At 41.4% G+C, this 13,167-nt stretch overlaps 1 protein-coding gene across 1 annotated transcript; it reads left to right on the top strand.

Annotated features, from left to right (window-relative positions):
* Positions 1 to 907: 907 nt before the first annotated feature.
* On the top strand, positions 908 to 11,638 carry LOC134677415 (inactive peptidyl-prolyl cis-trans isomerase shutdown-like). The gene is made up of 6 exons (XM_063535872.1): positions 908 to 1,085; positions 2,822 to 2,950; positions 4,837 to 4,976; positions 7,574 to 7,695; positions 10,079 to 10,281; positions 10,761 to 11,638. Exons 1-6 carry the CDS (start codon positions 1,015 to 1,017, stop codon positions 11,506 to 11,508), a joined length of 1,413 nt encoding a protein of 470 aa, XP_063391942.1. The 5' UTR covers positions 908 to 1,014; the 3' UTR covers positions 11,509 to 11,638.
* The last annotated feature ends 1,529 nt before the right edge of the window (positions 11,639 to 13,167 follow it).

Raw genomic sequence — 13,167 nt, 5'->3', positions numbered from 1 at the left:
TGAAAACAGAGCTTTTGATAAGAAATAAATTGCCTTAAGAATTCCTCAGTTACTTGTTGCGTTGGCCATGAAAGTTACATAGGGTTGGAAACGTCAGACCATATTTGAAATAACTCAATTTTATTTTATTTCAACAGAAAAAGTTAATATTTAAGTCTAACCTTGTATTAGTCAATTTAAAGAAATATCCACTATATAACAAGACTTAAATGTGGATTCGATCCTTACCTAATTTCAATTGCTAAATTTGCTAAAATTATTGACATGTGCCTATATTTTAACCTTGTCCATTTTATAGATATCGATAAAAAAACGCAAGTGTACCTATATACTTGGTCAAGCAGATCTTGTCAGTAGAAAAAGGCGGCAAATTTGAAAAATGTAGGCGCGAAGGGATATCGTCTCATAGAAAATTTGAATTTCGCGCCTTTTTTTACTGACAAGATTTGCTTGGCCGTCTATAGCTACTCTGCTTTATTTTCGTCTGTTATATTGGTACTATTGTTGCCATACAAACTAATTCCATTCGATTGTATGGGAGTCCCGCCTCTTAAAACGTATGAATTGAATGAATGATAAGAGTGAAGTGAACTTGACTGTTATGGTTACTCTATTATGTATTTCGGATCGTATGTGACATTCACAAATTACAAATCAGTTTCGTTGATTACAATACAACCGATAATAATTATTTAATTGTTTCGTAATCAGGATACCAACAACATTAAAATTTTATTTTTTTAAGATTTCTATAACGAGCAAGTGATTAGTGACAATCATTTTTATCCGACAATCGGTTATACTACGGATTATCTACGGATGACTTTGAACGCTCGCAATACAACTGTCACTGTCAAGTCAAAACTGACTCAAAACAAAAGCTGCAAAAAGATTAAAAGAAAAGCATTGATAAGGTCAGAAACTACTCCATGGTCAGCTATAATTGTAATAATTTTATTTTGGTAAGATTAAGATAATAGTTTATTAAAATAAACATCTATTTATCATTTCACAATGGACGAAGCTAACAATGCAGCAGATGCTTTGGAAGAACCCATACAGTTCTCAAAGGGAATAAACCTCAAGTAAGTGCTTTTATAAATTTAAATGAGCTTAAACTACTATTGATTTCTACCTAAAACAGCGCCAAAATAGACTAGCTATATGATAAAGTTTTCACTTATTTAAACACAGCACCTACTCAGCAGTATGTCTCACAACAGTTTATATTCGATTTCAGTTATTTGTTGTATGGTTGTATGTATTTGTAGCGATGTGCCGTTCTCGAAATGTTCCCGAGAACCGAAAAATCTATCAGAAACGTTCTCGAAAATTTCTCGAAAATTTCTCGAAAATGTTCTCTGAGGGTTTTACCCGTTAGTCGCAAAAGCGATGACTTATTTTGTTTAATTGCTTGGTGTAGGAGATAAGACAAATACCATGGAAGCTTAAAAACAAATAGTTGGCACCATTTATAGCGATATAAAAAAATAATACTAAATGATAAAAAACCAGGAGTAAAATAACACAAAAATGCCCAAACAAGTTATATGAAGCAAAAGGTATAAACTTAACAAAAGTAAATATGTCATTCCAGTAAAAAAAAAATTGTTTCATAACTTATCTAGCCACTCAACCATCCGGCCCGATAGACTGTCTCCCGTCCGGGTTTTTTTTAGCGACGCATGCCCCGCGCAACACATTCACAACTTTCTACAAAAATTATAACTACACTGCCATCTAAATTTTTTTAGAGCTAACTATTTAGTTAGGCTACGTTGTCGCATCAAGAGAATTAGTAAATAATGCCGAAATATTCCATTAGATGGCTCTGAAATCAATTCTTTCTTCCACCCCTTTGGATAGTAAGGTTCCCGCGGACGGTTAAGAGCATATTTTTTTCGGATACTATGCTATCGTCAACGGTCAAGTGGTTATGCTAATAAGAGAACAAACTCGAGAAAATTGGAAATTTTCCGGAGATTTTTTGGGATAGGTATTCTCAGAAATGAGAATGTTCTCATCGGCACATCACTAGGTATTTAATTAGTTTTTCTCTAGCCTACATTTGTTTTGAATACATAACTCGTTAGGTCAGAGATAAGGTTTTACTGCGTTTGCTTATCCCAGCCATTTATGCCTACCATGCTAAAATAAGCCATTTAAATTTGAAATCAATAGTAAAGGAAATATGGTTGAATCTCTTTTGTTTTGAAATCAAATAAAACAAGAAATGCCACAGAATAAATAATGGTACTGCCGTACAGAAAGGAAAGTTTGACAGCGGTTCAGGGTTGAATCATGCTATCCCTTTCTAATATATGGCACTATCCCTTTCGGCTATTTAGGGTTGTTAAAATTCAAGCCATTCGTCTTATCTGTGGTTGTGCACGCAAATGGATCAAAGGGATGTCAAGTTGCGTCAAGTCTAATAACTGCTCGGAGCAACGCTGAGCGGAACACAGCCAAGTTTGTCCCAAGAGAGGAGTTTTGCACCCCTGACTCTGTTTCATTTTCAAATGAGTGATTTCGAGAGCTACTGCCGTATTCAAACTTCAAGATATTCACAAGAGACGACACATCCTAGATCCATTCTAGATACATTATACTTAAGATATCAACTAGTTCTCTTTTGCAGCGCAATTCAGGCAACCAATGTCACTTTTACGTTAGATAGAGTAAGATATACTTATATTATATGTGAATTGGATCTCTAAGTCATATCCTGTGGAAATCGTTCAAGAGTATCTCCAGAATTGGGCCCCATGTCATGTATGTTATATGTAATATGGGTATTTTAATTTTTTTTTTTTGGTTGCAGAGAACTGTTGAATTCAAACATAGAGTTCTGCATAGACCTGGATTACAAGGACACACATAAAGCTATGAAGGCGGATCCTCTTCTGAACGATGACTTGTTTGGCGTGGATGATGATGATGATGTAGACAGGTATTTTACAAGTTTTTTTTATATTATATTTATAGCCTTATTTCAGAAAAGGTACTTTTTAGGGTTCCGTACCCATGCAAAGGGTAAAACGGGACCCTATATTACTAAGACTCCGCTGTCCGTCCGTCCGTCTGTCACCAGGCTTTATCTCACGAACCGTGATAGCTAGACAGTTGAAATTTTCACAGATGATGTATTTCTGGTGCCGCTATAACAACAAATACTAAAAAGTACGGAACCCTCGGTGGGCGAGTCCGACTCGCACTTGTCCGGTTTTTTTTATACTATATCTACAGGTCTCCTTATTCTACATTCTATGGTAACCGCTTCTGTGTGCCTTCGGGCAAAGGCCTCCCCCAATCTTCTCCACTCTTCATTATAATGAGCTAATCTGGTCCATGCGGCCATGTTTTTAGGGTTCCGTACCCAAAGGGTAAAACGGGACCCTATTACTAAGACTGCTGTCCGTCCGTCCGTCCGTCCGTCCGTCCGTCTGTCACCAGGCTGTATCTCACGAACCGTGATAGCTAGACAGTTGAAATTTTCACAGATGATGTATTTCTGTTGCCGCTATAACAACAAATACTAAAAACAGAATAAAATAAAGATTTAAGTGGGGCTCCCATACAACAAACGTGATTTTTGACCAAAGTTAAGCAACGTCGGGCGGGGTCAGTACTTGGATGGGTGACCGTCTTTTTTTGTATTTTTTCCGTTTTTTTTTTGCTTTATGGTACGGAACCCTTCGTGCGCGAGTCCGACTCGCACTTGCCCGGTTTTTTTAAATGTTTGTATGGAAGTAACTGTGTAAAATTCAACTACATATTTTATATCAAGCAGGTACTACAAACTTTGAAATTAAAGCTAAAATTAAAAAATACCATTTTCCTTTAAAAAAAGAGATGGTTTCATTTGCAGATGTATCAGCGTCAGGGAATGAAGACTCATACTCACATTTCCTAATACTGTCCCTTTAATTTCGTAATTTTTTAATTATCATTTATTGTCAAAAATAACCGTAACCGATTATAAGTTATAACCGATATACGGTTATTTTTGGGCATAACCGTAACCGGTTATGTTTGGCCGGTTATTGAATTCCCTAATCAGCGTGATAAAAACATAGGTTAGGACTGGTTAGTCTGTGCGTAAAGAGTAGAGCCGTGAAATGTATGGGTCCAATACATTCTACAACTCTTCCCTTTCCGCACGTTGTTACTGGTGAATTCTCAATATCCTCCTGACACAGACAAAACATCCTCCAGACTGAGCGTAGTCGCGCTACCCCCTCTGCCACGCATACGGTAATTTTACTCCGTGTTCGGGTCGAAAGTGTCTTTGTGTGCCGTCCGTGTCTTTGAACGGACCAATCACGGCACGGGACTTCGCTCGCCTCGTCCCGCGCATCCCCGCATTTTTGGCATCATCGGTTGCATGAAATAATTGCTCTAAACTCGGCGTAGAGGAGTCCTAGTCTATGCCTCCTGCGTCCTTCTTGTAATGCAGTTTTGAATTTGGAACCTTCATTTTAATTCAAAATCCGATTTGGATTAAATCCTTTATAAAAGCCTCAGGGACTAAAGAGGAAACAGTCTCTTATTTATTTAGTCGGGAGCACAGAATAAATAATAGTACTAGGTACAGAAGACTCACTCTCTAACAAAACGCGTCTGTTACGATCAGCACAGATATGGCCGCTAGGTGGCGACAGCACCACGCGCGGCTTATGACTTTCCCTAAAATTGGGGTGGAACAGATGTACTTTTAGCTACCTGTAGCAAAGCGACGAAATCGCGGAGTGAGCCACGCCTGTCGGGAGTTGATAAGCCCATATCAGTTATTGCAAAATAGTAATATTCCTATTTTAATTTAAACTATTTCAACAGTGATATCCTCAAGACCTTGGAGCAGACTACAGAGTATGGTATGCTGTCCAGTCCAGAGTACCACTCATTTGACGAGCTGGCGGTCAAGATGACAGACTGCATACCAACCGGGGAATGCAAGATGTTGGTATTAGAAGAAGGTAAACCACAATCATATTATTACAAGCTTTTATTTAGTTTCACCTGACCGTTGTCTGTCTGTAATCAAATCTTGCAAGTTAAATTTGATCCACTTCCCGGTTTCCGATTGAGCTGAAATTTTGCACGCATGTATAAATCGGATGACAATGCAATATTATGGTACCATCGAGTTGATCTGATGATGGAGACAGGAGATGGCCATAGGAACTCGGTGATGAAACAACGCAACCTAATTGTGTTAGGGGTTTTTAGAATTGTCTCGATGAGTACTAGTTGTTTGTCGTAAGAAAAGTACAGTCAGCGATAAAATCTTGTACCAAAAATGAAATTTTTACCAAAAACGAAATTTTTGCCAAAAACAAAATTTTTACATTATGAAACTACGCAGCGGGACTTAATCGCGTATTTAAGTAACTAAATTACTACCACAACTACCTATTACTACTTATTACTTTTATTTGTAACTACATTTTTGCCAAAAACTAAATTTTTGCTAAAAACTTTTTTCTACAGTGAACGAAACTAAGAAAGTCTATTTTACGAAATTTTGGAGCACGTGGCCTTGACCGGTCAGATAGAAAAAAAACAAGGGGTTATGTGGAGGACGGGAGGCAAAAACCTCACCAAATATCACCAAGGGGGAAGGCGGGTCAAAAAGTAGCCGAAAACACCTCGCGTGATTTGTGCACAACCCCTTACTTCAAATTAGGTCCGAAAATACTAGGTATCCGGTACGATGAGTAGAGAGACGTAAAGATGAGAGACGAAGATAATATGTAGGTAAAGGAATTTCATACAGCCGTACACAGCTGTAAAGCTACCGTCTTTTGTTTTTAACAGCAGCCGCGGCCCGCGATACCTTCATACTCGTACGCGCCCCGGTGGGTTGGTCAACGACACCTTCTCATAACTCATGAGGCCCTGGTACTTGCGTAGCGCTAAATTCAATTTTTAGACAGTTTTTTTTCCCGATTTTGGCTACCGTAGCCTATGGATACTTCATTGCAAGTTTGTCTATATCTACTTGGCCTGCAAACCTTCGTTTCCCGGCCTCTATAGAAATGTACTATTGCCGCCGGCGAAACGAGTCGCCTCGAGAGGAAATTGCTGCATCTCCACCGACCGAGCTGCTTCGCGCGGCAATTTCCTCGCGAGGCAACTCGTTCTGTGTGGACTTTATCTTATGCCCTTTTATTCTCATCACACTCAAAACTAAAGGGGCTAATGGGCATATGCTACAAGAGCAATTTTACATGTCAAAATGCATTTTACACTAGATCAATAAAAATATTTCATATTTCATATTCATTTATTCATAAAATTACAAACTTTACATGTCAAAAGGGTTATTCATTAATTAGGTCCATTTCAATTAAATTACAATTCATTAAAATAAAATAAAACAATATAAAAATAATCAATACAATTCAAATAAGTAACATATTAAATTAAGTAACGATTAAATCATAATTATTATATTCTGACATGTCATAAAATGCATTTCTTGTTAGCCATTTTTTTAATTCGGAGTAGAATGTCAGGTCATTTTCAATATTTTTAATGGTGTCGGGTAGTTTATTATAGATACCTGGCCCTGCAACGGACACCGTTTTGTTGGATTTAGCAAGTCGACAACATGTCGAGTCCAACATATTGTTGTGTTTTTGTGTAATACGTGCACTTTTAAATATTTTTATTGGAAATTGGTGTATGTTACTTCTAATATATTTAATTATGTAAAATAGGTATTGTGACGTGAGTGTCATTATATTGCAATTTATGAAGAGCTGCCTAGCGGGGGTTCCGTGTGGAGCGTATGATATAATCCGTACTGCACGTTTTTGTAAATTGAATACACGCTGCCATTCCGCAGCTGTGCCCCAGAATTCTAGACCGTAACACATCACCGAATGGAATAACGAGAAGTAGCTAGTCCTTAGCTGCTGGTGGGGCAAGATTCGGGCCAATCTGCTCAATGCGAAACATGCACCAGACAACTTGCCACACACAACATCTATATGCACGTTCAATAACAAGATCAATGAATCCCAGTCTCTGTTGGGAACTCGGTAATCGAAGTTGCTGACTCGTACATCTACCTAGGACAAGTAGTCCAATTAGGTAGGTCCAACTTGGAGAAAGAGGTCAACCGCCGAATCCAACTCGGTTGGGCAGCGTTCGGGAAACTACGTAATGTGTTTTCGTCCGACATACCTCAGTGCCTCAAGACGAAAGTCTTTAATCAATGTGTGTTACCAGTGATGACTTACGGCTCCGAAACGTGGTCTTTCACTATCAGCCTCATCTCAAAACTCAAAGTCGCTCAACGAGCTATGGAGAGGGCTATGCTCGGAGTTTCTCTGCGTGATCGAATCAGAAATGAGGAGATCCGTAAACGAACTAAAGTCACCGACATAGCCCACCGCATTAGCAAGCTGAAGTGGCAATGGGCAGGCCACATTGCGCGCAGAGATGGCCGATGGGGTCCAAAATTAATGCTAAAAAACGAACTATATTACTGGCCTATATTTGATCTATACTGAACACTGCACCCTACATTGTTGTGAGTAATATCACTTTGTTTTCATTATCACAGGTGACCCAAAGAACCCGCTAGTACCTTATGATGCAGAGGTGACTATCCACTACGCAGCATACTGGGAGAAGGAGAAGATACCTTTCGACTCTAGCCTCACCATGAACTTTGGGAAACCCCAGGTAAAGGTCTAGGCATCAGACGCAGGGTATAAACCTTCGCGCTACATTCTAATAGACCTCATACACACTGCATTTTTTTCACGCGCACTCGCGCGCGTAGTTACAGTCTGGCAAAAAAGAGTAGAAATTAAAAAGTGGCAATACTGTAGTGTCGTCCCTTTCAAACCAATTAATATATGAAAACGGGACGACACTATAGTGTTGCCACTTTTTAATTTCTACTCTTTTTTGTCAGACTGTATACATAGTTCCTATAATAATCAACTTTATGTATAATAGGTTATAGGTTATCGCGGGCTTGTTTTCCGCAACTCGACGTCTATTATTGCGCCTATTTTGCGTGATGGGATGGCGGCACTATTCCTGCCAACCCAACTCCACCAAGAAGCCTAGCAGACCCTTAATGTTGCCGACGACTTCTGGGAGAGACCCCGGTGAGCCGAGGTGTTGTGCCCGGTATTTTGCCGACCCTGGGCATTCGAGAATGACGTGGGCGGCTGTCTCCTCTGCCTCCATGCATGCTCTGCAGAGGGGGCTATCTGTAACACGTAGGGTTAATAGGTGTTTGTTAAATGAGGCGTGTCCAGTTATTGCCCCAGCTAAAAGCCGGAGCTGTGGTCTCTTCAGCTGTCGAAGCCTCCGCGACAGATTGGGGTTGAGTGTCGGGAGGGCTTCCTTCGCCTGCCTGCATGTGCCTAGGTTAGACCAATATTGCTGGTGTTTTACCTTGGTGTTGTGTCGCAGCGTGTTCCGGAGCCAGGCATATGGCAGAGGTAGGATTGGCTCAGGTCCTGCCACCTTCAGTTCCGAGCCTCCTCTCGCCAGGATGTCGGCTGCATCGTTACCTCGTGAGTTGCTGTGTCCTTTGATCCACTGCAGAGTTACGCCATTGGTGGTACATACCTCTGACAGAGCTTTGTGACATTCGTAAATTAGCCCTGAAGTGAAAGTATAACTTTGTAGAGCTTGTAGTACTGACCGACTATCAGAGAGTATGCGGATGGGGTAGTCCATTGCTTCCCTTGAGACGATTGCGTGTGCTGCCATTATAATGCCCATACATTCCGCCTGGAAGACTGTGTTATGGGCACCAAGTGGTGTCGAGATGTGTATGTTTAGGTCCTCTGAGAAAACCCCAGCGCCAGTGCCTGACCTTGTTTTTGATCCGTCCGTGAAGATTCTCAGCTCCCTTGGGTTGAGTCCTTCATGGGGTTCTTCGTGTAATTGTATTTTGTATTTTTTATCGAAGACGAACTGCTTGGGTATCCTGTCAGTCACCGCCTCTATAAGCGGTTCCTTACCTATGGCCTCGTAGAGGATTTCGGTGTGTGGCACCCTAGGCGGTCTCCAGAGATTAGACTTTTTGAGACGTATCGCCGCAGCCAGCGCTTCTTGTTGTATGAAGAGGTGCAGCGGCGGCAGGCCCAGTAAGGCTTCCAGGGCCGCGGTTGGTGTTGTCCTCATGCAGCCCGTTGTCGCCATACAGGCCAACCTCTGGAGTCGTTGTAGTCTAGCCTCAACAGTGGATAGTTTGGTGCGTGGCCACCATACTATCAAATTTTTTATGTATAATAAAATAGATGAGAAGTAACCGAAACGGGCACAGATGGGAATGCACCTATTTCTATCTAGGCCCGCTGGGGACAGATGAGAATAGTTACCTTCTAATCTGTCTCCGCCCAGTCACAGATAGGATTATACCGTTATTATGTAACTGTTCACTAGACTAGACTTCAGGGTGAGAGGTGGACCTCACACCTGACAGCCTGGAAAGGTCCAGTTGGAAAAAGGAAGAGAAGACGGCCATTCCCACGCTGGTCTGATGATATAATTCAAATAGCAGGGGCCAACTGGAAATGGGAGGCCCAAGACCGAAAAAAAACCGGGCAAGTGCGAGTCGGACTCGCGCACGAAGGGTTCCGTACCATAAAGCACAAAAAAAACGGAAAAAAATGCAAAAAGAAAACGGTCACCCATCCAAGTACTGACCACGCTCGACGTTGCTTAACTTTGGTCAAAAATCACGTTTGGTGTATGGGAGCCCCACTCAAATCTTTATTTTATTCTGTTTTTAGTATTTGTTGTTATAGCGGCAACAGAAATACATCATCTGTGAAAATTTCAACTGTCTAGCTATCACGGTTCGTGAGATACAGCCTGGTGACAGACGGACGGACGGACAGCGAAGTCTTAGTAATAGGGTCCCGTTTTACCCTTTGGGTACGGAACCCTAAAAAATTAAAAAAATCTGGAAGTGGCCTATACCTCTTAGGAGGGTTCTGGAGTAACTTACGACACAGATGAATTAAGTTAATAACCCAAGATTAAGGTTTTTTACCCATAAATAATAAAGGCTTTTACAATTTACAATGTCCCTGTTTAGAAACACCGGCTGGGCGACGGCAGACTAATCCCCGGGATGGAGATAGCGCTGACGCTGGTGCGAGGCCCCGCGGCGCGGCTCCTCGTCCTCCTGGAGCCCGCGCTGGCGTGGGGCGCGCGGGGCGTGCCGCCGCGCATCCGCGCCGAGCGCGCGCTCTTCGTCCTCACCCTGTATGACGTCCAGGACCGGACCACTCCTGAACAGTGAGTACTTAACTACTTACTACTTATAGGGACAGATTACGTGGTCAGCATTCTCCGCACTATACTCTTTATAGCATCGTTCGCAGCCGTTTCTGCTTGATAGGTACAAAATGCGCGGGCTGAGCGGGTCTAACCCGGTTGTGTGTGAAAACGACGCGGTGGGGCGCCCCGCGAGTAACATGCCGCGCGAGGCAACTCAGTCTGTGTACACGTGCCTCGCCCGAGGCATAGCTCGTGCGGCCGCAATGCCGCAATACACAGACCGAGCTAATTAGGGGGGTCCACACAGAACGAGCCGCCTCACGAGGAAATTGCGGTACGTAGCAGCTCGCTCTGTATAGACATACCTCGGCCGCTTTGCCTCGGGCGAGGCACGTATACACTCACCGAGCTGCTTCGCGCGGCAATTCCCTCGAGGCAGGTCGTTACGTGTGGCCCCATACTAGATTAGAATAAATGGTTACTCATTTATTTTTCAGGTTCAATAGCCTTCCGAAGGAAGAACAGAAGAAGTACGAAAACATCATGAAGACAGTTGAAAGTTTGCACGCTCAAGCGAAAAAACTATTCTCGAAGAAAAAATACAAACCGGCCAGAAACAACTACCAGCACTCGATGTTGATACTCAATTATGCCAACCCAGAAAATGAACTCCAAGAGGAAAATATTAAAAAGTTTAGGATCAACACCTATGTCAACTTAGCTATGTGTTATTGTAAACTTAACAAACCGAACTACGCCATTTCGATGCTAGAAAATTTAGATTACGTGTCAGATGTTGATAAACATTGTAAAGCATTATTTTACTATGGAAAAGCGTATCAATTGTTAGGAAACAACGAAGAAGCATTGAAATATTACAAGAAAGCTTTGACGCTGGAGCCTAGAAACAAAGACATTGGTAAAACACTGGCTGAATTGGATGAGTATCTGAAAAAGACAGCGGTAAAAGAAAAAGAGCTGTGGCAGAACGCCTTCCAGTCGAAGCCTGCGAAAAAAGAAAGTATTGTCTATGATGTTGAACAGGAATTCGAGAATGGCGTACGCAAAATGTGCCAAGATCTGACAGGGAGAAACGAATATGCCAAATTTGATCTGCCCACAGGTTTTTCTAGGGATGAAGTTTTGTGTATCAAGTCTCTAATCAGGGATTTTGAGGGTCTGGTTCTGGTGGAAAATGGCGAAGGTAAAAGGAAAAAGATGTCCATTATTAGGAAGTTATTGTAAAAATAATGTTTTTTATGATGTTCAAGTCCAATTTAAAATTAAAATATTTTTTATTACTATAGACGATGAATGGAATACTTCTAAGATGTCGTTTTACTATAGACCGACCGCTTAACTGAGTCCTCGCCTGCGCGGTACGGGGGCGACGGGGCGGGACGACTAAGGGCGGCAGGCGTAAGCGGTCGGTCTATAAGAAGAAATGCGGCACTGTAACGTTTGACAATCCAGTTACCGCAAAACTTATAGTGTCGTATAGCGCCATCTATTTTAGGAGAGGCCTTTGTTTAGCACTGGCACTAAAGGCTAATAAAAAAGGAATGGTTTCGATTGGCGTTTTCAACGTCACTTGGTTAGGCCCCTGAGCTTTTATACTTTTGTGTTGTATCAATGCAATCATATCAAACATATTTTAATAACATTTTATAAAAGTATGACATAAATACGAATAAAACACTCAGTATATTTTTATAAGTACGTTCCTTATATGTAAATATGTTTCCTCAAAACATTCCAGTGAATTTAGTTGTATCAGATAAGCGCTTTTTAGGGATACATAATACTTGGAGCTCTATTAGTCTTGCCGTGTCCTTCGACGGCTTATCTACCTCTAAAGCGTCTACAAAACAATAAAATGAATAGCAGAAAATAGTTATTTGGCGGGGCCACATTTAATGAGCCGCCTCGCGAGGCACTTCGGCCTGTGTACACGTGCCTCGGGCGAGGCAGGTCACCGACCGAGCTGCTTCGCGCGGCAATTTCCTCGCGAGGCGACTCGTTCTGTGTGGACCCTATTTGTTTTACAAGGGGGCAAAGTTGTTATTTAACTCGTGCTAATACTGATACCCGAGCAAGCCAAAGATTCTAAAATAGAACCACGAGCATAGCGAGACTCGCAATTTTGAAGTGTAGAGTGAAGATTTATGTTTAACAAAACCGAGAAAAAGTATCTACTCATAACTATGGTAGGTTTTTTTTTCTTAGTTTTGTTTACTGTAGGAAAATACACGTGAGGTTTCCTTATTATTTCCACCAAAAACTCACAATAGATCACGTTGGGGGGGGGGGGGGGGGGGCAACCTGATCTATTGTGAGTTTTCCTCCCCCCATCGAACCTCGCGTGATTTGTGCACAAGCCCAAACCTTTAAAAATAAAATTCAAATGAATGCTATTTTAAATATTTATCATTCAATATCATCACTTATTCCCCCAGCGAACATGAGGAAACAACTCATAAGTACCTAATTATTTTGTAAAGCGTACAAGTTAATATTAATAAAATTGTGTTATTGATATTAAGGTTTTTTATTGAATCCCAACTAATAAATAATCCCAAGCCTACCAAATTCCTTATCTTATGGCTCCTCTACACTATGGGCCAACGCCGGCCACTCCAAGGGACGCATTTATGCGTTAGAGGGAGCAAGTGATACTCGTATTGCAATCTCATTCTACCGCATGGCTGCGTCCCTTGGAGTGGCCGGCGTTGGCTCATCGTGTAGAGGAGCCATTATATCTAACAAATATATAATAATCTTCAAAATGGGCAAGGAATTAAGAGGATAGTGGACGAATACTTCTTCATACAAACGTAGTAGGTATCCATTTTCCTCCCTGGATATAGACGCCACTTCGTTTTACTATTCTCGATTTTTTAATTA

Source organism: Cydia fagiglandana, chromosome 26 (assembly GCF_963556715.1).
Source record: "Cydia fagiglandana chromosome 26, ilCydFagi1.1, whole genome shotgun sequence".
In the NCBI taxonomy this organism is placed as follows: Eukaryota; Metazoa; Arthropoda; class Insecta; order Lepidoptera; family Tortricidae; genus Cydia; species Cydia fagiglandana.
This window is presented reverse-complemented; position numbering and strand designations above follow the sequence as displayed.